The sequence below is a fragment of the Calypte anna genome, chromosome 12 (genome assembly GCF_003957555.1).
Source record: "Calypte anna isolate BGI_N300 chromosome 12, bCalAnn1_v1.p, whole genome shotgun sequence".
Classification (NCBI taxonomy): Eukaryota; Metazoa; Chordata; class Aves; order Apodiformes; family Trochilidae; genus Calypte; species Calypte anna.
The window spans coordinates 15,603,261-15,630,373 of record NC_044258.1 but is presented as its reverse complement, the minus strand read 5'-3'; the positions used below and the strand labels follow the sequence as shown (position 1 = coordinate 15,630,373).

The window sequence follows — 27,113 nt, the reverse complement described above, 5'->3', positions numbered from 1 at the left end:
ATTAGAATAATAGTAGAGTGTTAATTATAGCTTGATGGATTCTGCATGCTGTCAGCAATTACCTTCCAAGTGTGCCCTTCTGAACTGACTCCAAATCCACAAAAAGACACCGGCAGAATTACAAATACCTTCCTTGTTGGCATGCCTTTGCCTTTTTAAAATTTGCTTTCATAAATACTTTTGTAAGCTATTTAATTAGATTTAATGAGGTTTGAGGCAGAAACATCCTCCACGCTGTACACAGCCTCCTCTCTAGCAAAGGCACTGGCTCGGGTAGGAGGGAAGAGCCTCATTTCCTACCAGCTGCCCTCACTGAATTATTTTCAGTGCACGGTGGTCTTGTGCACATGTGAAGGGACTCAGCCTGGTTTCTAGGAGAGCTGCTTTTAGGAATCTTTTTAAAGAAGGTTATTTAAAGCTTTAGGATCTCTCCTTCCATGGGAACTCCCATTGCCAGCCTTGTCACGGGGCAGGGGAAGAGCAGAGGGGCTCTGGGAATGGGCATTGCTGGGGATGGAGTCCTGCTGGCTGAGGTAAAATCAATGGTAAAATATTAAAATTATTTGTTTAAATTAATTTGAAAGCTTGGGTGTCAAGCTTGAAACCACTAAAAAGAACCAAACATTTTTTATTTTTACTATGCCTTCCTCCAAGAGAAATCTGCTCCATAAAAGTACCTTGAACTTCAGGTTTCTAACATTGAAATACAAAAAGGCATATTTTAAATTGGCTATTTATATAAGATTGCACTATCTTCTGTATTACATTTATTCTGTATTATTATAGATATATTATTATATTATAATATTATTATACATATCTTCTCTATTACATTTACTCTTCTTGCCTCAAGTTCCCTCCAGAGGGACAGGAGCTCTTGCTTTTAGTTTGCAGACAACTTTTAAATAAATCAGGGAACTAAAGCATTTCTCCCATGTTCTCCCATTCTTAAAAGCTGAAATAAGACCCCAAGCCACAATAAGTTTAATTTTTCTCCTCCACTCTTGGCGTAACAAAAGCCTAAGCCCCAAATTTACCTACTAAGAGTCTCTGTCCATAAATAATGCTTTTTTACTCTTCCCAGAAAGACCCCACAGTGTCTCAGTGTCTGTGCTGAAATGTGTCCTTGGTCCCTGGGAGGAGTGACTCTGTGGGATGGGATACCTGAAAGTCCAGTGCTGAGCAGGGAGAAGATTTATCATTAATCTCTGCAACCTGATGCCTTCAAAGTTGTCCCCCAGCCCCTGCAAGTGGACTGTCACGAGTAAGTAAGTAAGGAAAGAGCTGTGCCAGTAACAGCTCACACTGCTTCCTGCAGTGTATGGTCAAGCTTCCAAGTGGGAATGCTGAAATCATAAATTTTTCACCCCAGAGCAAGACCTTGCCTCCTTGTAAAGTCATCTTCCAAAGCTAAATCCTCCTTCCTGAGGATTTCCAGCCTCTTTTCACCGATGCACAGTTACACATACTGATCCCAGAAGCAGGAGTCATGGGGGTTGGTCCTCCCCATCTTGTGCTCAGGTCTAATGGATGAATTAATTGCTGTCTGTGGCAGAAAGCTGTCCACATAACCTGGAAGATCCCAGTGCATCAAGTCAGATGAAATTAATTGTTCCATTGGCAAATCTGTAAGAAATCTGGAAGAATAGAAGGAGAACAGGAAGGAAAAGTCCTCATCCATAGCTGCAGCTTCCAAAAATGTGTTTCCTTTCCTCACATCACCAAAGTAGCAGATCCTCATCATCCTCACCAATGCTGGGGTGGAGGAAAAAGGCCTCACAAGGTCTTTGCCCAGTTTTGGGACCAGAGGCAGGAATGCTGCAACTCATCCTTAAAAATCCCAAACTCTTGGTCCCTCTGCAAGGCTGGCCTGTCACCTCTGTTCCTTCCACCTCTGTTCCTTTCTCTGTCAGATGATGAGGATGATGATGAGGATGAGGATGATGCTGATGCTGCTTCAACATGGTGTTTCCCTGTGCTCCAGGTTCCCACAAATGGGTGTGGAGAGCAGATGTGACTTTGTGTTCCTAGGGAGATCTGGGGAGCTGCCAAAATCCGTGTCCCCACGGGGGAAAGCGGCACTTCTGGCTTTGTGACACAGCCCACGGGGAACCTGTAAGCCAAACCCAGCTTGTTTTGTTGAGCTTACCAGCGAATTCAACATCACCCCCAGCTTCTGATTTTTCTCAGGATGCCACCAGTCCAGGGTTTGATACCTTTCAGGAGGAGGCACTTGTGTACAGCTTGGGTGCTGCTCTGGAGTTCCCCGTGTGTGTTATTTTAAATAAAGAGCCAGAGGACTCTGTGAAGATGCTCAGGTGTGATTGCAGCGTTCTGTGGAGCACCGCCCCGTTCTGTTCCGAAAAGGGGTCTGTCCAGCAAAGATCCGCAGGGCAAGGCTGACAGAGGGGGATGCTCTCTGCCGAGCTCAGCCTCTTAAATTCATCGGAGGGCACCGATGCCCTGCGATTGATTTTCTCTGTAATCATCTTGCTGCGGCTCTCTAATTAGAGTCACGCTTCAACTCTTTTCGGACTCTACTGCTGGGCTTTCAAAAAGCGGGGGACATTCGGGACGCGACACAGCCGCTCGGGTTAAAATATGTGCGTGTAATTAACCCACGGGCTCCTGGCAGGACACGCGTGTCCCGGGGCGTGCAGGGAAGGGCACAGCGGGGTCTGTGAGCGCCCTGGTCACGCAGCGGATTATCCGCATCTACGTGCGGGAGAGTTTCACTTGGTTTGCGCGGGGCGGAGGGGCGGGCGCGGCCCCTTTAAGAGCGGCAGCGCCGGAGGGCGGGGGGGGGACGGGACCGCCCGCGTTCACACCTGGAGTGGGAAAGGGAGGCGGGCCGTTCGCCCCTGATTGACGGGCCGCCTCCACCAATGAGAATCCGCGGTGCCGCGCCGGGGGGCCCCTCCGACCAATGGCGATGCGCGCGGGCCCACCGCAGGGCGCCCGCCAGCCAATCAGCGTGTGCGCGGGGGGCGGCGCGGCTACATGTTGCGGTGTCGCCAACGTGGGTCCGCGGCGAGAGGCGCTCGGGCCGGGCGGGAGCGGTGGCGGCAGGGGCTCTGAGCCCGCAGGGAACACACCGGGAAGGGGAGGCTCCAGTCGGCCGCCGGGACGGAGCCGTGCGGCGTGAAGGAGGAGGCGCTTCCCGCGGTGGGGACGCGGACCCGAGCCGCCCGGCTCTGCCCGCCCGCCCGCTGGCGGGTGGATGCCAGTGCCGTGACCGCCCCGCGGAGCCGCGCCGCCGGTGGCCGAAGCGATGCTGCGAGCGGCGGAGCAGCGCTGAGCCCTCGGGGGAGTCCGCGGCGTTATCGCTGCGCTCCGCGCCGGGGCTGCTCCTGCTGCCGCCGCCGTCTCCTCCTCCTCCTCCCGCCTCGGACCTTCTCCGGTGCCGGATACAAAATGGCGGTGCCGTCACGGGCGGGCGGCGGAGCGGCGGCGCTGCTGCTGCTGCTGGGGCTGCTGGGCTCGGCTGCCGCCGGCTGCCCCGCCGGTTGTGTCTGCGGTGAGGAGGTGCTGAGCTGCGGTGGGCTGGCGCTGCCCGCCGTGCCCCGGGACCTGCCCCGCTGGCCGCGGCACGTGTGAGTAACCGGGCGGGGGCGAGCGGGAAGGGGCTGAGGGCGAGCATAGGATTTGGGCAGCACCGCTCCGATGGGAGCTGAGAGCACCGGGGTAGGGGGTGGTGTAATGTGTTATAAAAAACCCAACAGAACGGAAAAATAATCCCTAGGCTGAGGTTTGGTTTTCGTGATTGCTGCCGTCTCGGTGAAACTTCTCCGGTGTCTCCTCGGTGTTGTCCCGAGGAAAGGATGGAGGCGGCGGGTGGGATGCTGGTCCCGGGAGAGAGCAGCTCGGGGCTTCCCTGTCCTCTTCCTCCTCCTCGGTACCGGTGTCTTGGAGGAAAAAGAGCCGGGAGTGGGTTGGCTCGCTCTAATGATGGGGATCAGCTGGAGGTAACGGGCAGCGTGGGCTCCCGAATCCTTATTAGGGCATCCATCCCGATCTGCTGCTCCGAACCGGGACGCCCCCCAGCATCGCCCCCCAGCCCAGGTGCCCAAATATGGACCCAGAGAGGGGGTGCTGGAACTGCCAGCGGGGAAGGTGCGAAAGCCGGCGGGGTAGTAGGCAGTATGGGTCGAAATGTAGTCGTGGGCTTTCCTAGTGCTATCGGGGTGTTTTGAGGAAAAAAAACCCAAAAATGAACAGGTGGTGATTTCTGATAAAAGCTGCGTGGCTGCTTTATTTTTTTTTTCTTTTTTTCCTCCCTCTAGAAGAGTGTTTTATGGTCTTCAGGTACCTGCTCAAGTGCAGGATGGTGTGATTGCCCTTTACCGTGCAGCCCAGTGGGTCTGCTCGGGTTCGTCCTGATAAGATCTGAAGTAGAACATCAGACGTGTGGAGTGGGGGAGATTTGTGTGTGGGGGGACGGACAGGACACTGTGTGGCTTTGACAGCTCAATTAATTTGACAGTGACGGTACAGGAGGGCTGAGTACACGTCTGTGTGTGTGGTTATGAATTTGTAGAAAATTAAATGTCCTCAGCTAGTAGCTGACCTTGGGAAAGAAGAATTCGGAAAGGGAGAGGGAAAAGAACCTCAGTGCTTCTGCTGCTGGGCCTTTCTGCTGTCTGAACAGATTTATAGATTATTGAATCTATAAAACCCCTGGTTGTAATAGATACTCCTCAGCTCTGCCAAGAAAGAGAACGGTCAGTGAAGTTTTGCTGGAGAGGGTCCAGCTCCTTATTAAGAAGAATTATTAGAGGTTTGTCAGGTTCTCTGGGTGTTACTCTTTTTTTTTTTGGTTTTAGTAATGCCTTGTTTTACATGAAATTATCAGATGATGTACCAAGAGGAATGGGTAGCCTCTGAGTTAAAACCCTGACTCATGTCTTCACCTGTTGCGATGTTCTCTGAAGAATCCTTCCTCCAGCTGTGGGCATCTTTCTTAGCAAGATTTTAGACTTTTCCACATGATTCCAGCATTCCCATGCACTTCTTAATATAGGGCAGGGTATAGGATATCTAGGATATCTTTCTTCATGCAGAGAAGCACATTAATAGCCCAGTCTGCACAAATTTATTGTGGTGTGTTATTTTGGTTTTTTTTTTTTTTTACAGGAGTGCTAATACCCAGGAGTGTCTTTTTCATATGGAACAGTTTTTTGAGTGTCTCGAGTTTAAATTTTATTGGTGAAGTAATAGCCTGTGTAAATCTACTGCTATGGACCTGTGGGCTGTTGGTCTTTTAACCACTCAGGCAGAATATGGTTTGTCATTCTGTAAATTGTAAACTAACCAAAGAATTAGCTAAAGAGGAAGTTTGTGATGGCTTTTATATCCGACAATTCAAAATCATGGGTTTTTTCCCTTCTCCAATATAAAAAAAATATTAAAACTATTGTGGATACTTCTGTTTTTAAAGTAAAGCTGTGTCTTATAACAAAAAAACACATCTTATTTCAGATTAGGAACACAAAGCTAAAGCATGGTTTTTATGCTTGGTAGGTTCATAAATACTATTTTTCTGGTGCAGAGAATCACTTTTTAATTTTCATGCCTTCTATAAAAGCGCCATAAACTGTAGAAAAGTTATCTTTATGCAACTATCTCTGTCACTTTGTGTTGTTTTTTTTTTTTAACGTGCCCTTTTAAAGCAGCAGAAAGTTTGCAGTGACTCGGGCTGCTGTGGGAGCACGGTCTGAAGGTGTAAACTGGGGTGAGACTGGGGATACTGGAGCTGTGCATCCTTCCTCCATCGCTTCTGGGCAGCGTCTCCCACCCAAGGTTTCAGCTTCCCCGGGGTGATAAGCTCGGGCATGTTCGATCGCTAATCGGAGACAAGATAAATCCTGTGCTCATTGCTGGCTGGGCTTTAACTTTGTTAAAGTGCTATTGAAAAAAAAAATCCCTCTTTAGCAGTTTATCTTTTATTCCTAATGAGTGCTCTGAGTCGATTTTCAGAGTGTTAAGAGATAAAGCTTTTTTGTTTGTTGGGCTGGAAACGCAGCTCTGGGGAGGGCTCAGGAACAGACTTAATCACTCCGCGGATTTTGTCAGTCAGTGCTGAGCAAAAGCATCGGGAGCTTTTGAAACTATTGTTATTTCTCTGGTGGCAGCAGAGCTTGCAGTTGTGATTTTTCTCCCTGGCTTTCACAAGGCGTGACTGATAGGCAGAAGGGCCGGAGCACTGCAGTTGCTCAGGGTTAATGCAGAGTGGCACAGATGATTTTTTTTTTTTTATTATTTTTAATTTTTTTTTCTTTCTTCGTAAAAGCAACAGGCAGCTCAGTGCTGCCTGCCAGTTCTCTAAGTGTGGAGGACTTGCTGAGCAGCTCTGCCTAGGGCACGTTGCAACACTCTGGCATCACCCATGCTGTCCTGGCAGAACTGCAGAACTCAGGGCTCTGCAGCTGTGAGAAGTCCCTGGTCTGCAGGGGATGCCAGGAAAATTAAACTTTACTGAGCAGGATTTATTTGCAGGATTCGACTTTTTTAAGCTGCTATAGATTCTTCCTGTTTAAATCTGAAGGGTTTTCTTGCAGTAGAGTGCAATACATGGCAAACTTTTAGGGCTGATCTTAGGGTTCATGCCTGGAAAAGCTGGGTGCAGGGCTTCAGCAGTGTTGGTCTCCCAGCACATCCCCTGCACTTTCTGTCTCTCTTCACATATCAATTTTTGAGGAGTGGTAGAAGAGAGACTTCTAGGCATCATAGTTTAGAGAGGTGTTTTTTTCTACTTTTTCAGAGGCAGAGTAATAGCATATTGAGTGCAAATCTTAATGGTGGGAAGTCTTTGGGGCTGTGGAAGTGCAGCTGGAATTTATTGCTGGTGTGGTCTGGAGGAATGAATATCTTAAATAGATGTGGGTTTTGTGACCCAAATAAATAGGTGAAGATTTTGATGCTGGGCACCTGTGTACAGAACAGAACCTTATGCCTCCGGGTCAGTGTGTGCCTGGCATGGCTGGCAACAAGGAGAGACCCTGACAGTGCCCAGAATAGATGGGTTAAGAGCTGCTCTCTGTGTCCCAGAAGGGTTTTAGGGTTTGGATGTGCAAATTGCCCTGAGGCATCATCTGGGCAGATGCTGCTGTTCTCTGGAGAGAGCTGGGCAAATAGTCTGGATGATAATCCTCTGAGAGCCTGCCAGTGTTTTTTAGGTCCTGGAAGTGCCTTAAGAATAGGAGTCAGGAGCAGGCTCTTTCTGTGTATGCCCACAAAGATTTTGTTGAAGGCAATGAAACTGAATGTTTGTTTGTGCTCAGAATTCCCTATTAACTTAAATTTGTTGCCAAACTGGGGTTTTAACGTGCCAGGTCTTGTTGCTCTGCTCTCACATAGCTTCTCCACTTAATAGAGTGGAGTGGGGCTCTTCAGGGGATTTGCTGTGTCCATGGTGCTCTCTGGAGATGGGCATTGGTTGGCTCTCAGGCTCCAGAGTAACTCATCCTCATCTGCAGAATGAAGAGAAGGTGTTGCTGATGGAAATCTCCTGCTGACAGTTCTGGGAGGAGGGGGAGTGCTGCTGGCAGGTCCTCCCCTGCATGTCCGACTTCCAGCCCTGCTGGAATAGTGGAAGAAAGATTAAGTAATCATCCCCCTGGGCTTGGGGTTCTTGGCCCTGTGCAGCTGCAGAGCCCTTACTGTGTGCTGGCTGCTGAGAGGGCCACTGGGCTTGGAAGAGGTTTGGGAGAGGGGATGGTCCCCATCCCTTCCCCCTGGGAAAGGCAGTGAAAACCCAAAGAAATTCTTTAGGCCAGAAGCTCCCTTCCAGGTGATGGACCCAGGGACAGGTTTCTTGCTTAAGGGAGACAGTGTGTGGAGCTTGTGGAAGAAATTGTGCTCAGCTTCTAATGACACTCTTGGGTTTGCTTCCTGAAGCATCCTCCTCAGCAGTGGCCTTGTTCAGGCTCTGTATGGGAAAAGATCTCCAGCTCCAAGGCTGTAGGTTGGCCCTGCAGTTTCCAGGGTTGCAGTCATTGCTGAGGAGCTTGGCCCCATGGGGTAAGAGCAAAGCTTCTTGCCAAGCAGTGCCTCTGGGCCTGCTGCTGATGCACAGATAAATACATGTGCTTGCAAATAAATCCACCCTTCCTGTGAACATGTGTCGTTGGATTTGCTGACCACCCCTCAGCATGCTGTGGTATTTATTGATGCTTGCTGGAGAACAGCAGTTAACAGCAAGCCCTTTGCAAGTGCTGTCTGATCTTCTCATCTTAATCCCTGACTGAGCCACAGCTGGGGCAGAAATTATCTCAATCGGACTAGGATTAGAAATGCATGTGAGATTCATAATGAAGACTGGGTGGGATAAAATATCCCCCCCAAGAAGCCTTCCTGGCTCTTGCAGAAGCCCCTGGCTTCAAGTGAATGGATTTAGAAGCCCCTCAGCCTCCTCTGCATATTCTTCTCCCCTTTTGAGAAACTTCATGGTATTTAATCACTTCGAGGCTTTTCCTCTCCTCGGTGGCTGCAATTTGAAACGCAGGGGTCCCATACAAAAGGGGCAAGTGCTCAATGGGCTGTGTTAATATGCAGTGCCATTTACAATGGGTGCAGTTTGAAAAGGGGAGAATGGATGGTCTGGGAGCTGGGGGAGGAGGAACTGCAGGGGGAAAATTCCCAGGGCAGGGGAAGGAGCATCTCAGTAGGCAGGCAAAGAAAATGAACACACATTCAATTGTTCTCCAGGAAAATCAACCATTGTTATGTGTGAGGTACAGCTTAATTTTTTTTTTTCTTTGCTTGTGTAAACGGCTCTACAGTTTTTGGGGGTGGCTGAGCCTTGCAGGAGTTCCTGCTTGGGAGTTTAAAGGATGAAGGAGCAAATATGAGGTTGCTTGCCTTCTGCCTCCTCTCACTCACTGGCATCAAGAGGCTGGAGGTGGTAAAAGGTTAAGTTTGGGAGCCCAGATGCTACCACACAGCACTTCAGGTACTTAAATGCTTCCTTGAGCATGGCTGAGATTTCACTTCCCTGCTTAAAATTAAGCTGGTGCTGGAGTTTTGTCTCTTGAGAAAATGAGGCAGATGCAGAAGCACTTTACTGAGGTAGGGCTTTAATCCATGTGAGCCCCACCTGATAGAGGAAATTCCATGAGCACTGGAAGGATGCTTCCCATGCTGGAAGGCTTCAAGGTGGCTTCATGTTGAGGCATTTCCCCAGGTGCTGACCCTGACACCTTCCTGACCCTGAATAGCTGGACATCTGCATCTCCCTGGGCTCAGAAGGGTGGCTGGGAATCCCTGAGTGCCAGGAGGTCCTGGCTATGCCCAAACAGTGCCTGCCTTTGGTTTCTGCTTGCTTTGATCTTCTGAAGAGGGGTTAAAGTTTTGTTTTTAAGTTTTAAGTGGCTGCAAAACTGGCTGGTGCCTTGCATTCCTCCAGAGCCAGCTCTGATGAGAACTTGGGGACTGCCCCTGCCTCCTGTGTCAACCACACCCAGAAACTCTTCAATTAGGGCTGCAGGGCTTTTAATTGCTCTTGTTGGCTGCCCCGGGAGACACCTTGGATTGAGTTATCCCAGCTCATCAGCTCTTAACGTAATCATTTTGTGCTGCTAACCTAATCGCCCAGTGTGACTCCCTTGTTTTGCAACGTGGAGCTGGATGGGATCATGTGGATGAATGGAGCAGAGATAATTCAGGCTAACACTGCAGAAAAGCCAGGCTCATCAGCTCTGCAGGGCCAGGACTGGGCAGGAATTTGCACCTCGTTCAGGGCAAGGAGTGGGATTTAGCCTACAGCATGGCTTTGGTGAATAGCAGTGAATAAACATCCCCCTTTAGGTGTGGGGGTTTTTGTGGGTTGGTTTTTGTGGAAGCCTGGGAGGATGGGTTCCTGCTGGCAGCTCTTTTCTGGGGTCCCTTGCTGGTTATAGTGACTCATGGAGGGAGAGGCCTGAAGCTGCAGGAAGAAAAAAAAATTATTTTAAATAAATCCTGTTTCCTATTTCCTGGTACATTTAGCTATTACATGTGCTGTGAGGTATTTCTTTCCCTCCTGTGAACAGGGTCCCAAGTCAAGGCCCAGGATGCTGTTGTGCCAGCACAGAATACATATTATTATTTATTGTAGCTGAGTCATCCATTAATAGTTAACCAAGTCCTGCACTGTGGACCAAGTCCTTCAACCCCAGCCTTTTCCAGCCTCAGAGCAGGACCACAACATATGTAACAGGTTATGCTCCCTCATTATATTTTCAGCATGTTGTCACTCCAGCCACAACCATATAATTTTGGAGAGGTCTTGAAGCAAACCCGGCTGTTTTGGGGGCACCTCTCAAGACCTAATGACATATCATATCCAGTTCCAGGAGTGTGGTTGCATTTTTAGGTCTCTGACTGTAGTCATCTGCTTAACTTTTATTTATGTTAACAAATGTTGGACGTGCAGGTAGGGTCATTGGTTATTTGCACTTGTTTTGTAGCTTTGCATGAATGTCAGCAGGAAAAGAGTTGGGGTCCCTTGACGTTTTTAACAGAGCTACAGATTTATATACTTCAGTGTCATGCATTGGAGTTCCATTTAAAAATTTATTAGTTGGTTAAAGCTTTTCTCTGGAGCTAAATTTTTTTGTGCAAGAGAATTGGTCATGGATTTTTGGGGGGAAGGGGTAGATAGTATTGATAGTTGGCCAGAGGGATGTTATTTGTAGTGTCTGTGGCAGTGCTGTTTGGTCACCACTGCAGATGGGTACCAGTGTTGAAGGTGCTGAACTGGATGTGCCCAGGACTTGCTGGAAGATTATCAGATGGAGATGGCAGGTTTAAAGGGTGTTGTCTTTTGGGTTTGTTTAGGGATGCAATGCTGAAGGTGTCCAGGGTATGTAGATGCCCCATTGATGGGGATTGCTGGGGGTGATGTGTCTGTAGGGCTGGGAGACCTCATGGAGGGGGAGCTGCTGGTCTGTGGGTTGTATCATGGATAATAAAATAGCTATCCTAGGAAACCGCCTGGCTGGAGGCCCTGTGAAAAATTGCCCCCTAAATGTGTTCCAGTTGTCCAAACACTGGTGCCTCTCCTTCCTCCAGGGTGTGTGCAGGGGGAGGCTGGAGCTGGCTCTCCACCTCTGCTGGCTGGGGAGCAGCCTCTGCTTGCTTTTTGTTGCATCTTGGTCATCTTCAATCTGCCCAGGTTTAAGAGCTGTGAAACCCCAAAACATTCCTTTAGCTGAGACCTAAAAACTATTTTGTAGCATTCTGTAAAGCATGGGATGTTCCTGCAGCAGCCTGGGCAACCTGGGTTTGGCTCTTCCTCAGCACGAGGTGGTTAATTGAGTTGGAGCTGGAGGAGCCACCAGTTTTCCTCCTTTCTCAGTGGGCTTTGCATCCTGAAGGAGATGTGGAAACGTGGGATGCATATGTGGCCCATGTCAGCAGTGAACTCTGTCATTTGCAAAGGCTGAGGAGGAGCTATCTCTTGATCTGACTGGCACCTGGATCCTCCCTACCCTCCTCTCCTGCCCAGTTACTTCATCACTCCTGTGCCTGTCTGGTGACTTGGGCAGTGCAGAGATGCCAAGTTCTGCAGACACTAGGTGGTTTTCTCCTTGCTGCCTTTAGTCTGTCCTTGCCAGTGATCAAGGAGAGCATCCTGTGATCTGTTTGTCTGTCTGCCTCCCTCTCCAGAAACCTTTGTCTCCCTCTGAACCAGGGGGCAGAGTCAGATCCACACTTAAAATTTAACTTGTTTCGGCAAAATGGGGAGATCTCTCCTGTTCTAGGAGGTTTGAACAGACCATCTGATGTTTTATTTTGAAAGGTGTCAAAATACTTTCCGCTTTTCCTTTGCTAAGCATATTTTTGTGCTGTTCCTGTCTATGCTGGTATATAAACTCTGTTCCTCCTTTTTCCTCCTTAAACAAGTCTTCTAAGTCGGAATTCTTGGCTTTTAAATACCTTTGGATTATTTCTGAAGTAGGGCACACATGCTGCATTAAATCAGTAAGTCCACACTAATAAGATACTGTGTATTTTTAGACCTCTCTGATTTGGAAGCATTTCAGAGATATGCTGTCTCTTATTGTTTCACATAGTTTTAAACCTATTGTATATCCTCCTTGCCACTTTCCAGACTTTGTCACTGAGGTGATCAACACCCAGAAGCTCTTGTGATTGATGGATTTAAGGGCTTTGGATTACTCTGTTCAGAAGAACAGATGAATGAACTTTCCCTGTTCTAATAGGTCAGAAAATAAATTAAGGCCATATAACAGTGCCCAGGCAGCCTCCACCTCTGTGTGAGTGGGAGAGAAGTTTTCTGGCTTTCAGGTCTGCAGAGCTGAGGCTCCACCACTGGTTTCTGAGCACTTCCATGTCAAGAGGTGTCACCTGGCTTGTTGCCTGCTGAACAAGGAGCAGCCACTGCCTCTCTGCTCCCCAGGGCCGGCTGTGGGACTTGCTGCAGCACCTGCAGTGTAAGTAAATACATCTCTTGATCTCTGTGGGGATGAGTCCAGCTCTTCAGCCAAGCTGCTTGGCTTTTGACTTGTTGGGGAGCGCAACCCCTTCCAGGATCTCTTGTTTTGTTCTTACCAACCTTCCCAGCAGAGATGTCTGCTGGTCTTTGAGTTAATCTCCTTGGACAGAGAGTTGTACAGCTCTGACAGGATGTGTTTGGCTTATACAGTCTTAAACCAGCAGCTGGCTCTGCTTCTCCCTGATTTAATTATCTCTCTGAAGCAGGTACTGCTTTTTACCCAGGTTTCCTGAGAAAGGAGGCTGTGTCATGGCATACTTGGCCATTTTCTCCCCCAAAAATTTTCATGCTGTTGGCCAACTTGAGTCCAACTCAAATTTGAAATGCCAACCTCTGTCACAGGCTGTGGGCATGGAAGAGTGACCGTGACAGTGTCCCCACCCAGGGGAAGGGAAGCCCCTATGGCATGGTCCTGTATGAGACATTAGAGAATCTCCATGGGGCAATGCAGTGCCCTTAAACCATTCCTGCAGGGAAAAGAGAAGCTAGGTGAAGGGAGGGGGTCAGTCTGTCTGGGGTTGGTGCTGGTGTTAGCTGGCAGCCATAGGTGGGAGTGGAGGTGCTAGGCTACCCCATGAGGAGGGGATGGTGTGGAGACACCCCCTGAATTCTGACCTCTCTAGGGACCCATTTCTCTGTGGATGAAGTGATGCCACCCATGTGGTGGGGCAATGTCTCAACCAAAGCAGCAAGCCTGTGTGACTATCACAGCCAGAGCTGGGTATGGGTTTTGGCAGCTCACTGATACCCTCTTGGAGCAGAGTTTCCAGGATGCCTTCCTGGCCTGATGGTTGTTGAGCAGTTGACCATGAGTGGGAAGTGGTGGTGGTCCTGGTTGTCCACATCTCCTGGCTCCCCAGCAGCACTGTGGCAGGGGGGTTGATGGCTTCCTGGGGCTCCTGGCTGCTCCTGGGGTCTGGGCAGCATCCTTGGGAGATGCCAAACTGCAGCCCAAGGTGTTTACCACAGCATTTATCTCCTGTTTCCTATCACTTGTATCTCACTTTGTGGTCTGCTGAAGAGCTGCCTGAGGACCAGTCCTTTCAGCTGGCAGGGATACTGGGACTATGCTGCATCCTTGTATGTCTCCCAGATTTGTTCCAGCTCTCAGAATTTCCTTTTCAGATGGTGTGAGCTTTTCCCACCACCTTCACTGTGTGCCCCTTTGCCCACCCCAACTTCAGGTGATGGTCACTTTCTGCAGATGCTCCAGCACTGTCTGCAGGCTGTGGTTGGGCTCCAGTTACTGCTGTTGGATTGTTTGCTTCATCTTCCATTTGTGAATATTTGGGCCAGCTTGAAGGCAAAGTTTTCAAGCACTGTGTAGTGCCAGTTGTGATGCCAGCATGGGGCTTGCTGGGGAATGGGCTCTGTGTAATTAAGCTATTTAGGCTTAATTTTTAAGGTCGAAACAGCACAAATCCACTTTTTTTGGGTGGGGGAAGGAGGGAGGAGGTAGCAGCTGAACACTTTTGGGGGCTATGTGCTAACTCACGTTGCTTTGTTTGAGAGAGGCGTGGCTAAAGGAGGAGGAATTCAGTTTCATTCATTTGGAAACAAAATGGGGAAGTTTCCCTGTCCTATGATTTCCAATTGCTTCCTCTATGGTTTCCTGAATAATTCTGACTGGCAGTTATGAAACCATCTGCCTTGCTGCTGCAGGGGTGCATCATCCCTCAAATCTCCCACTGTTTTCCTGGGTTGCTTTGTCCCTTCCCTTTGGGCTCCTTGTGCTGTTTGCAGCCATCAGCAGGAAAGCTTCCAACCCCTGGGAAGTTTGGTTTCCTAATGCTGCTGTGTGAGAGACAATAACAGCCCTCCTGGGACTGGGGTGGGATTTGGAGCAGATTGAGAATGTGCCTTGAAATCTTTTGGGGAGGATATGGTCTGTTGCAGCTGAAATGCCTTGCGATGGTTTTCCTGCTTTTTGGGTTTCTAACTTAGTGTCCCTCGTGGCTTGTTTGGATGACTTTGGAGCCACCCTGCCATGCCTGCCTGGAGGAACAGTGCTGGTCCTTCTGCGGGGCATCCCTGTGGTGTGGGAGAGGTGGCTGCAGGATGCCTCCTGAGGTCTGGATCCATGGGGAGCCAAGGCAGAGGACAAACCAGGAATGAGCCCTCTTGGTACCACTTCATCTGCTGGGCTTGCACTTGCTGACTCCTTTGCTGTTCTTTGGCCACCTCCACTGAGGATCTTCAAACCCAGACGAACCAGCCATATCCCCTCTGGGTGTGTGTAATATCTTCTGATGTTTGGGAGACAATATGTAGACAATATGTGGCTGTTTGACCCCAGCCCAGCCTGCTGTAGTGGTTGCTTTCCACCTTGAGTCTGCATTTTGTGCCACAGCCTGGGTTGAAAGCATCCTTCAAGCCCTCATTTCCTTGTCTACTGGGACTTGTTGGGGAGCAGGGCATAAATAAATGAGAAGCTGATGTAGCAGCAGTGTTGTCCCAGCAGCTTGGCTTCTCCTGCCACCAGCAGACTGCTGGCTTGGGCAAGACTCCTTGGCTTGACAGTCCTGTAATGAAAGCAGTGAAGATCCCTCTCAGGTGCTTTAAGTGGATAAATATTAGCATTTATGGATTAGCTAGAAGTGTAGTTCTCTTGATTTAGTGGAATGCAATGATTGTTTCCAGAGTACAACTCCAGGGAGCTGTGCAAGCAGACTAAAGGCAGGCTTGCTCTTCAGTGCTTGTGGATGGGGAGGGATTGGGAAATGGGTGGATTTTGTCTGGGGAGAAGAGACTCTTGGGCTCTTTCACAGCATGGTTGTCTCTGTAGAGGATGAGAAAACTTGATCTGAAAGTCTTTTATTTATTCATTCCTAACTTTAGCCCTGCTTTGAGAGGAGCACTTGGAGGCCACCAGCCTTGCTAGGCATGGAGGTTGTCCATGGTACCACCATGTTCCTGTGCTGTTTGGGGTGAAATTTGAAATGTAGCAGGAATCCCACACTTCCTTTAGAGTTTTGACTCTTGCATTTTTCATCTTGGGCAGACTTTTTCTGCAGTGTTCAAGGGAATGATTTGGTTTTTCTTTGCCTACATGTCAGCATTCCTGAACAAAGCAGCCTCAAGATTTGTGGAGCAGATTCTTGAAATTCTGCAAATGTTTTGAGCCAGATGATGTTTCCAGAAACTGCCTGACCTAACAAAAAAAAGTTAGTAGGGCATGGGCATGGCTTGGGGGAAATTAATAAGGCATTTTTATGCTTTGTTTCTTTAGACAAACATGGTTCTCATCTGCTCTTGGGAGCTCTTACACTCTCCCACCTTATTGCTGTGAAACCACAGCTGTGCTTATTTGAACAAACCAGATCAAGAAGATGGGCATTTTAAAACTTGGATTTGTTGCCCTGCTCTTGCACTGACTTCCCTGGTGATCCTAGCAATGTCATTTAAGGCTCTATCTAGAAGGGGGTTTAGATACCTCTGGATGGACTTACTGAAAGGGAAGTGTGTACAGCATCTCCTGGACCTGCAGTCACTGCCAACTGGTGCTAAATCTCTGCTTAAACCTCCTAGTGATGTCCTGAGCATGTCCAGAGGTGGTTGTCTTGTGGTCACCACTATCTACACCCCACAGAATCCACTTGTTGCTTTCCTGATCTGTTGTGGATACTCCAAATACACATCCAAGTTAAGTTTTTGTGGAAGATCTCAGTGGGAACTGCTGCTTTTGCCCAGAAACAGGGAATTGCTGCTGCCCTTTCCCTGGGGGTGGGTGGCAGTAGAATTTCAAACAGGGAATGTTCAGCAAGCTTTGCTCACTGCCTTCCTCTTCTGATCTGTGATTTTTTGCTGGTTGCTGCCCAGTGCACACCCAGTGCTATTTTGACCCAAATATGGGTTCTGTTTTTTGTTGCTTTTGGTATCACACTTCTGGTGTGTTCAGGGATTGTGGTATTGACATTTTCTCTGCAGAGAAGAGGTTTGACTCAAAAATTGTTGATTGATTCCCTTTTCTTTTTGCCCTCCCCCTTTTTCCTGTTGAAGTCAAGAACCACTTCAAAGGCTTCGATGTGTTGGTGCCAGATGCCAAGCAGTTATTGTTAGAAGAAGCTGAAATATAATTGAAAACAAACCTTTGTTCAGCCAAGTGTATCTGGCTCTAGGCTTTCCCTCCTGAACAGAGATGGGTGCTCAGCTTCTAGATTTGGTGTCTCCCTATTTCTCATGGCAAATGAAGGCACCAATTCCAGCTTCCCTCTGCTTAGCAAGCAGAGTTGTCTTGCTTCTTTCTGACTTTTCTGTGAGGTTACAGGGTATTGGTTGACATAATACTGAAAACACTTGTAAAAACACAGATAAGACAGATAACAAAGTACTGATTTCAGTTTGGTTTGGTGTGAAAGCAGGGGCTGGGCTATGAGGTTTCTGATTCAGCTTGGTTGACTCCCCTGGCAAAGCCCATGAGGCTGGAGGCTTCTGAGGAGGCCAACAAACATTTCAGGTGTTTTTGCAGGTTTTAGCCCTTTCTGTGGCCTGATGCTGAGCACAAGCTGTTTGCAGACAACCTCAGCTCAGGGGCCACCCCATGCTCAGTACTGTGCTCATGCTTTGTGTTATGTCTTTGTTCCTCCTTGCTGCGAGTCCCTGGGTTTGGTCCTGCCTGGTGCTGTTCTGCTAAAGTCTGAGAGATGCTAAAAACCATGAGTACAGGAGCAAGGGAGCCCAGTGGGGTGCAGGGAGCAATTTCTTTGTGGAGGTGACTGCTGTAGCCTGACTTGAAGAAATGGGTCCAGATGAAGTTTAATCGGTCCTTTAAGCTGTGTGGTGGTTGCTGAATTTGGCATTTCTTTTCCTTTTAATTTGCCTCCCCTACTGTAAGCACTACCCTCATTGCATATGGCTGTCTGTCTGTTGTTTATTATCTCTGTTAGGCTGTGGTTAGTGCTCACACATGATATTTCTTGGGTTTCAGTACAGACTGAGAGGGTTGTCGGCCACTGGATCAAAAAAATGCAAACTATTTATAAATGAAAAATACTCCAGTTTTGAAGTGCTGTGTTGTTTCCCTCTCCTTCCAGCATGTGCACATTTGGCTGATCTCATGTAATCCTACTGATGTAAATCCAGATCTCTAACGATTTATGGGACCAGGGACTGCCTGGAGAAATTTTGATGTGACCTTGTGCTCAAGGAGGGGAGAACACAAAACAATAGTGATTAAAAAGTAATGGAAAAATGTTGTTTGGCTGTGTTGCATCCAGCACAGATATGGGCCCAAACCTTCCTTCAGAGTTTAGGGATTCTTGATTTTGGTTTTCCAGTTGGGCTCATTTCCATGGTAAGCAAGTCTTGAAAAATTGGGGCAGAAACTTATTAATGTGGTTTAAAATGACCCAAATCAACTCGAGTGCTTTTTTAATACTCCTTACAACTAAACTGTTTGTTCTCTGTCTCTCGAGCATGTACTTGGTTTTATATTGAACTAATAACTTATTTTTCTTCCCTGAAAGATTAAACATAAGTCAGGATTTAATAAGGTATTTAGGGAGGCTGGAGTAAGTTTTCTGTGCCTGTTTGGAAAGCAGTGCAGGAGGTGATGCTGTGTGGGACAGGCTGGACCAGAGGCTGAAATAGTCAAGCTCAGGTGAAGAAGAGGAGGCTGTGAAGTAAATACAGGGTGTTTAATGGAGGAGTTCATGAGCCACAGTGACAATAAATAAGGCAGGGCTGTCCTGCTTCTTGCTCAGGTCTGGAAGATGAGAAAAATTAGTGGGAGCTCTCTGGGGGACTGTTCACAGCATCCTAGCTAGTAATAGTTTTAATAAAAATTGTATAACTTTCTCATCACCATTGCATTAGGCAGCCTTTGCCATGTAGCTATGATTAGTCAGTCTAAATTGTGAAAAAAGTTGTAGTATAACTGGTGTGTAAGGGAAGTAAAGCATGAGAGTAAATCCAGTGTAGCGTCCAGGTTTTCTGACACTATTTGCATTGGTAATTATAATGCCTTTTTTTTGTAAATCCAGTTTGTAGGAATATTGGGCTTTTTTTAAAAAAAAAAAATATTTAAGAGCAACTAAAACCATTTGCCCCTTGGTTCTCCACAAGACAGCACTTGCTGGAAAAGCCTCTTGCAGCCTAGATGGGACTGTGGAATGAACCCTTTAAGGTACTGATTGCATATTAATGAACAGCCAGGCAGATGGGATGGTGCCAAAAAGCAATGAGTGAGAAAGCCAGCAATATCAGCACGAACTTTGCACTCTGGAAAGTGTGAAGTGATGCTGGTGAAAGGAGTTTATTGCACAAGTGGAACATTTCGGCCCTCTTTGATCCCCAAATTTCTCTGCTAGTAAATTGAGGAAGAGTAATTGGCTGGTGGAGCTTGGTGGGTTCCCATTACCCTCTCCTGCACCTCCATTGAAGTGTTCCCCACTCTCCAGTGGTTTTTGGCAGAATGGGTGCTTACCCTCAAGTGTTTGGTGTGCTGTGGCTGGCATATGAAGCTGTAATACCTCTTGGAGTGTGTGGAGTTACTGTCCACATCTGGTTTCTATCAACTTCAGTGGGCTTTATTGCAAGTTGTAGTACTCCATCTGCACCTTTCTCCTTGCCCACTTGTGTCCTACAGCACTGGGCAAGTGAAATCCCAGCCTGGAAAAAGCTCCAAAATAGGCTGGGGTATGAGTTAAAATAATGGCTACTGATACTGGTGTGCTTTTTCTGGCTATTTGGCAGAAATTGCATATCTTGGCTCTTCATTAAGCAGGCTTCTTAATGACAAACTCATTGCCAGGTCCCTGGGGGATGTTTTTAAGGGCTCCCTGCTTGCTTGGAAGGGGAGACTCAGCCCCCCAACACCCTCAGAGACCAAGACTCACCATGGGTGAGAGCTGGTGGTGGCACCCATGGGGCACTTGGGGACAGCCCAGCACTTGCATCTGGTGGGTTGTCAGTCACCTTGAGTGCCTTTCTGCTCCATGGCTTCCTCCAGGAATGTGGAGTATTTAAGATTTGGGCTTGGGTCCACTGTATTGCCAGAGACTTTTCCATTGGGAACACTGGGAGGATTTAAGATGATCCGGCAAATATTTTTAAAGTGTGTGTGTGGTTTTCTTGTTTTGTTTTGTTTTTTTTTTTGTTAATTGTCCCTGGGCCAATTTTTGCTTGTCTGTGATGCATAAAGTGGGTTTGCAAAAAATGTTGTTTCTCCTTCTGCCCCCATTTAAACATTTCAGGAATGTCAAGTCTTGTCAGCCATGGGCTTGCTGGGAGAGGGGAAAAAAATCCCTTCAGGAGCTTGGAGATTTGTTTTTTATTCCATTTCAAAACCCTGAGGGGAGGGTACAGGAGGGAGCAGGTCATTAACAAAAGCATCCTTTATCCCAAATGTTAACGAGGCATTGCCATTAAACAGCAGCAACCCCACACAAATTCAACCCCACCTGACTTGGTTCTCCAGTGCTTGGCCCCTTGATTTGTCTGGTGCTCTCACTTTCCTTCCCTCCTACAGTTCTTTCAGTGTTTTCCAAGGTGGCTAGAAACCAAATTTGTAGTGTTGACCTGTTGGGAAATCTGGACAGATTAAGAGGAAGACTTTTCATCAGATTTTTTTTGCTGCAGTTACTCCTGCTTGCCAGTAATCCCTGTGGGGACAGGCAGATGAACTCTGGTTTCCTGATGAATTCTCTCTCGGGATGACTGAAGTTTTAATTGACTTGCAGAATTTTCCTCTTATGTCTGCATTGAGTTTTAGTGTTGCTCTCCTCTCTTCTTGGCTGTCTGGGATGTATATTAGGAGTGTAGGGGCTGCCTGTTTGCAGTAGCCATGGGGCTGGGTGATCCCAGGCATGGGATGATGGATGCCTGTCAGCCCACCAGGAGCTTGTTCCCCCTTCCCAGTTTTCTGGTCTCATCCTGGTCTGAGAGAATTCAGGATGAGGACACATATCTTCACCCTTGGCTTCCTTGGGAGAAAGGCTGAAAACAAGTTTCCCTAGCTCCATTTTTGGTGTGATAAACAGAAATTTGGTGACTTTGCATTTATCCTCTCAGTGCAGTGGTGGGAGAGGTTCTGAGTTTCACACAGCACTCTCCTGTTTTCCAGCTGTTTTTTTTCATGGAAAACAAGTGGACACCTGTCCCCTGGCTTTCCTCTAGCTTCTCTGGGTACAAGGGGGTTGGTGTCCCCTGTCACCACCACCAGCCACCCCCATGGGCACTTTTGAGGTGCTGTTGCATGTGATGGGGAGGATGCAGAGCTCTCTGAGCTGCACCTCAGCCCCATGCCTGCTGCTGGGATGGACTTCAGAGCCAAGCTCTGGATGAGGGGTGGGAGGGGGAACTCCAAAGAAGAAGGAGGAAATGTTTATTTAATTCCTGACGTAGTGTAAGGTTCAGAGTGGGCAGATTGTGAAACAACGTGGAGCTGGGAATTGCTTTCCCCATGGTTTGCAGATAACACGTGCACAACAGGTAGCTGAAGTGGGGCTGCAGAGGGCTTTATTTGTGTGTTTTTAATGGAAATAACCTTTATCATCCCCCCCCTCCCTCTGAATAATAAGTGATTCCTTATTTGTAAAGGCCTCCCCTTATTATTTGGCCTGAAACACAGGCTGTACTCCAGCTTTTACGATTGGGATTAATTTTTTTTTTTTTTAATGGGAGCAGGCAGGGTGAGCCCCAGTATTTCCTCTGCTGTTGTGGGGCTTCAGGTTCTCTCTGTGCTTGCCCTGGCCCCAGGGCCAGCAGACTGCTGCCCTTGTGACTCTGCTGCTATAAATGAGGCAGCAATGTGTTCCCTGCTGGAGCAGAGCCCAGTAATTGCTCTGGGCAGCTTTATGGTGGGGAAGTGTGAAGTGCCCACTGTCTGCCTGCCCCCCATGGAAGTGGGATCCCAGATGTGCTGGGAAAGCAAGGAGTGTGGGAGAAAAGGGATGCTTTCTCCCCTTGGAGGAGTGGAGCTTGCTGGGGAGGGAGGGAAGCAGTGGTGTTACCCATCCCAAGAAGGATGCAAATCATGGGAAATCATGGGATGTGGAGCTCTGGGTGCTCAGTGGGTGCTTGGTGAAGCACATGGGGGTGTCAGAGTGCATTGATGGATTTCAGACTGCTTTTTTCATCATTAGGAGGGGGGGAAAAATAAGGTGACCAGAGGGAACCACTCACAGGCTTCTAATAAATATCATGGGAACTTCACAGCAGAGCATGGAGCTGTTGAAGCTGTTTTGGGTGTACCAGCAACTTTATGAAATTGGTGGGTTTGGTCAGCACTTAAATCACTCTCAGACTTGTTGGCTCAGTCTGTCTCACCCTCTCCCCAGTCCTGGAGGAGCTGGGGTGCAGGATTTGGCCTTGCACCCCTTGCTGCTGTCTGTGCATCTCTCTCAAATGGGTTGATGGCCCCTGAGAGAATCTGTAAATGCATTTCTTTTTAATAAGCAACAAGGGTGGGGTTGCATGCTTCACTAAAATCTCTTGCTAATGTTGCTTTTTCATCCTCCTCATCTGAGTGGCTTCCTTGCTGCTGGTTGTCCCTGATTTTGGTATTTCCTAGAGGTCTCCTCTGTTTGGGTTCAGAGGAGCTCTGTCTCTGCAAGGGCACACACACAAACACATTTTTTTTCTTCACCCAGGTTCTTCCCAGCCCAGAGCTTCCCTGCTCTTGCACTGCCTGGTGTGTCCAGTTTTGAACATAGGATATATATATGTGTATATATATATATATGGTTTTTTCTTTGTGCTTGCTCTTTCCCTAGCAGAACTAAGCAGAAAACTTAACTTGTAGGTAGGAGTTTCCAGTTATTTTCATGAAGCTATTGGTGAAGAGGAACAGAGCATTTTCAGCAGCAATGCTTTTTAAAAAGTTTGCTTACAAGCAGTTTATTGATCTAGCAAATAGGTGGATAACACAAGCCTGGAGGTGTATGATAGTTAATGTGTAACAATTAAATAGACTTTTTGGGACACTTTTTATGTGTTGGCATAGCAATTAAAGCTTATAAACCTGTGGAGAGTGTGTTTTATGTGGAGAACCTTTATCCCAGAGGTGTTCATGGAAAAGGCACAGTTTATGTAATTGTATTCATGTGACCTGACCTAAGTGTGGGGCTGCAGGAAAAAAACCACCCAACAACAAACCAACAAAAAGCCAACAAAACAGCTTCTGAAGCCTAATTCCTGAGGCTGGTTGCTGTATTGCTTTATATTGGCTTTCCTCCCAGTGGGCAATTTGGGATATGGCATTTGGTGTCATTCTGTGTGGGGCATTTTTTGGTGAGCCTTCTGAACCAAAGGTTGCATCCTTGCTCTGTCTAGACAGATTATTTTTTGGGTTTTGCCCCCATGTGTGTGGGTCTTTTTGTCTTGGAGCAACCTTGGTGGTTGTGTTGAATTTGCTGAAAAAAAAAAACCCATAAAATGATTTCCTGCTGGCTGACCTGATCAAGCAGTAAATGTGTCCCCTGGCTCTTGAGCTCTGTCCTGATTAAAGTTAATTACACGGGGACCCAGGCTTTGTGGGAACGTGGAAAGCCTTGGTTTCCTTCCCTTTTTCTTTCTCATACAGCATATTTCATGGAAAGCAGAGCCTGTATGAGATGTTGGGGATTCAGAAGATGGAGTGCATGTGTAAGCTGTAGATTCCTTTTTTTGACTAAAAGGAATTAAGCCTGAAAACCAAACATGTTTTGGGTCTGCAGCAACACTTTCCCCACACTGAACCATGTGGATAGGGGGGGGGAGGAGGAAGATGGAGGGGGCAGCCTGGCTCAGTTTGTGTAATTGTGATTGCAGAGCTCCAGGCAAATATTGACAGCAGATTTCTTGGCAGAAGTGCTGTTCCTGAGATGCTCTGGCAGTAAATGATCCCTCACTGGCTCTTGCTGTTGCATGAAGCAGCCCCTCCTGGGATGGTGGAGGTGGTGAGGAAAGGGGGAGAAGCTCAGCAAGAGTGGTGGAGCTGAGAAATAGCTTGGTTTCCCCCTGAAAAAGGACAGTATCACATTCTGAGGTCTTTTAAAACCCAGATGGATAGTCTGGCAGAGCAGAGGGAGATGTGACACCTTGGTATGAATGCCTGCACTGCCAGTCTGAGTGCAGGGGCTGCATGAATCTGCTCTGCTCTTTGCACCACAGGATAAAAATAATAATAATAATACAAAAATCAACTGCCAGCCACAGAAAAAGGAAAAATGTGAAATTCTGGTTTTCATCAGCACTTGGCTGCCTGGGCTTTGTGTTGTGGCAAGGGTGTTTTGCTGAGCATGTGTGAGATAACCTGCCTCCTCTGCTCCAGTGATGGGGAATACACCAGAGGATTGTTAACATCAGCCAGATACCTCTGTACTATGGCTTTGTAGCATAGTCTGGACAAAAGGTTAAATCAGGCAGTCATTTCTGCAGTGTTGTTTCCTATGCAGCACTCTGGAGAAAGTTCAGTATCACTTAGTTAACTTTTGCAGAGCCATTTCCTGTAGGTTTTGTGAAAGAAAAGCTAGGTTATGTGTTTCCAGTTGCAGCAGAGTTATTTTCCCCTGTAAAATGCCCTACAGTTTATTTTTACACAATTCTCAGTGGTTTGCAAAAGACTTTGGGGAAGGGGGAGCCCGTGTGTTTGGAAGACTTGGAAAGTTTATTTCAGTACCTCACTTGCTGTGACAAATTGAGGAAAATCTGTTTTAATGTGGAGTTGCTGTAGTCAAGCCAGGGTTTGGAATACAGAGGTTATGTTGGTCCATGTTCCCATGAGCTGGTGGCCTGTCTAGCCCAGGTTGGATCCTTCTTCTGACAGTGCCTGGTTTGAGGAAGGTCTCAAAACTGTAGAGATGTGACCTGCCCAATGGAGGAGCAGTCTTGGTGGCTTTACAGACGTGGCAGTGAGTAGCACGAGTGTTTATTTTTGTGATTATTTTTTTTCCCCTTTTTTTCCTTTTTTTGACCTGATGTGCTATTATTATCCTCTGGTCTCCTGGGAAGTGTTCTCTTTCATCTCTCCCATAACCCTGCTGGTGGGGTGCCTTGGGTTCTCCATCATGGTTCATCTCAGGATATTTTCATTATTTGTGTCAAGTGCTGCATTTCTTTTTCCTTTGCTATCTGTACTTAGAGCAATCTGTGAACCCTCAAAGTTCTCTTTTTTTCTGACTGGCATGAAATAGTGACATTTCTTCTCTTTATGCTCATAAAGATCATCTTCTCTACTCTCAGTAGGACGTGGTTTGAATTCTCCAAGCAGTGAGCACACCTGTAGCCCTCCCCATGTAATAACACACCTCGAGGAGCACCTTCTGCCTTCATGGCTTCTCAAATAATTGCTTTTTGGAGTGGAAGGGGTTGGGGTGAAGCCAAGATGCCTTTCACCCCAGGAGAGGTGCAGCAGAGCAGTGAATGGTGAGCTCCTTGGCACAGTGCCTGGGCTTGCTAGGACCACTTGGAAGAGGGAAAGAGCATTTCTGTTACTGGCCTAATTGTAGTGTTAGCTTTTCTATTTTCAGTGCAGCCAGGCAGCCACCCACATGGAGTTTCATTAGGGGACTTTTTTATTTTTCAGCCATCCTGCAATTTTACGACAGCACCTACTTTGAGTAGGGGTGTGTTTGAAGTAGGAGAGAGGGAAGGATCTGGCTGTCTTTTAGGGTCTTCCTGCAGAATTTGGATGCAGCCTTCCTTTAGATGAAGGGGTTCCTTGTGCTTGAAGCTGGGACTGGAGCTTTTGTTGGCATGTGCACACCTTCTGGTGGGCAAAACCTGAGATGGTTATAATTAAAAGATCTCAAATGCCAAGTGGGAAGAACTATGGTTCCAGTAATAGTTAAAAATTATTAGATGATCTTGCCCAAATACCTTCTGAATCCAGTAGTTTTGCAGGAGATTTGATCCCTAATTGCCTGCTGGAGCAAAATAATATGGAAATGTTCCCTTTTCTATCTGTCTAACCCTCTACAACATGGAAAAGGTAAATATCTAGAAGTGATAGGTTGCTCCTTGATTCAACTTTAATATCATCTGCCCAACCTTTGAATGGGATGTGGTGCTTTTAGCTGAGAAATGCACAAATCTGAGGGAATTAATTGAATAAGGCATCCATCCAGTGAAGTACATCTTCATCTTCTGAAGTAGATGAAAAAATCCCTTCTTCATCTGGAGGCAATGGGCATGCTCAGCTTTGTTGCCTGACTGATGCTGATGCGGAGTTTGAAGTTGGCTCAAGTGTCCAAACCAGGAGCAAGTCTGGTTCATGAATTGGCTGCTTTACCTTTGCTTACAGACCTGTTTGCCCAGGACTCATAGAAGTTTGAGAGACCTGAAGAGCAGAAAGCTGCAGCTACTGTAGATAGAGGTTGTCTTTGAATCCTGGGAAGTCTTGTTATATCTGAGTTCAGGAAGAGAAAGCTCACTTGAACAACTTTATAAAATGTATCTGGCTGTAACTTCCTTCTGAGTCTTTCTGCAGTTTGAATTGTACTAATAAAGAAGTCTGGCTTTATAAGGAGTTGAAAACCAGCACCAATTAGAATGATAAAGCCCTCAAACTTTTTTTTTTTTTTTTTAAATAGTAGTTCTGTAAAAGATGTGGCATCATTCTGGGGTAGAGCATAATGATTTTTTTAATAGTGCTCTTCCCAACTCAGTCATAGGCTGTGCAGCTGTCCCAAACTCTCCTGTTAAAGCCTTTCTGCCTGTGTATATCAGTAGATGTATTGACCCATGCAAGTATGATCTGTGCATGTTTGTAGCTGCATACCTGTAAATTCACACAGGGAAGGTCATGTACATGTGCAAGTTACTCAGGCAAGAGTATATTCTTATCTGTGCCATTTGGTGTACATAAATGATGTAAAGAGTGGCATATAACTGAAAAGCAGCAATAAATACAACTCGCCCATCTGTGATTTAGGGCAGAGATTGACCACAGACTTAATCTGCTTTGAAATCCTTGCTGTTATCCTCCTGCTGTCCCAGCAGTACACACTGATACAGGGGTTGTGCCAAAAAAATATGAATGGTTGTCCTGTTGAATGGCCCTGCTTTAAATGTTGAGGTAGGAATATAGTTTTCTATAGTGGTTTATAAAATAAAGAGCATCTTCTGGAGGAATGTCCTATTTTAGGTCATATTTATTGTTATTACAGTAGTTGCTTACATGTAGAATTAATGTAAGTAAAGTGTCTGTAATGTCAAATGGTATTTGGCCTGGATGAGGTATGGTGTGGAGCACAATTTGGAATCTCCTGCATCATGCCATGGCCTCTGTGATCTGTTCTTCAGCTTCTTGCTATTCCAAGATGATAATGCAGCTGTGTGCCATCAAGTGCTATTGGTAAGATGAGGGCAGAGGAAGATAAATTCTGTTCTCAGGCCATGTGCAGAGAAAAGTTTATTGAAGAAGATCTCTCTGCTTAGGACCTAAAATATGGAGTAAATTAACTTGAAAGTCCCTTCTGGCTTTTCATTGTCAAGTGAAACGTAGTCTCCTGGTAGATTTATTTGCCATGTTTCACAGCAAATGCATTATATATGGCTTGGCTTTTATTTCTCTTGATCTAGGTGGAAATGGTTTCTTTTAAATGCAGCTTTTCCAGCTTGAAGGTCAATTAAAACAGGTTAGAGGTCAGATAAAATAAAAGGACAGAACATTTGCTTCTTGGTATATCTATTTCTG

The 27,113-nt window shown here is 47.0% G+C and overlaps 1 protein-coding gene across 2 annotated transcripts in view; it reads left to right on the top strand.

The window, feature by feature from the left end:
• The first annotated feature begins 3,028 nt into the window (after nucleotides 1-3,028).
• LRIG1 (leucine rich repeats and immunoglobulin like domains 1) overlaps nucleotides 3,029-27,113 on the top strand; it is an 86,357-nt gene continuing 62,272 nt past the window's right edge. The window contains exon 1 of one of the 2 annotated variants that reach the window (XM_030458196.1): nucleotides 3,029-3,593. In XM_030458196.1, the coding sequence (XP_030314056.1) occupies nucleotides 3,415-3,593 (179 nt within the window). In that variant the 5' untranslated portion in view covers nucleotides 3,029-3,414. The remainder of the gene's footprint in view (nucleotides 3,594-27,113) is intronic. The other variant, XM_030458195.1, reaches the window with a different exon arrangement.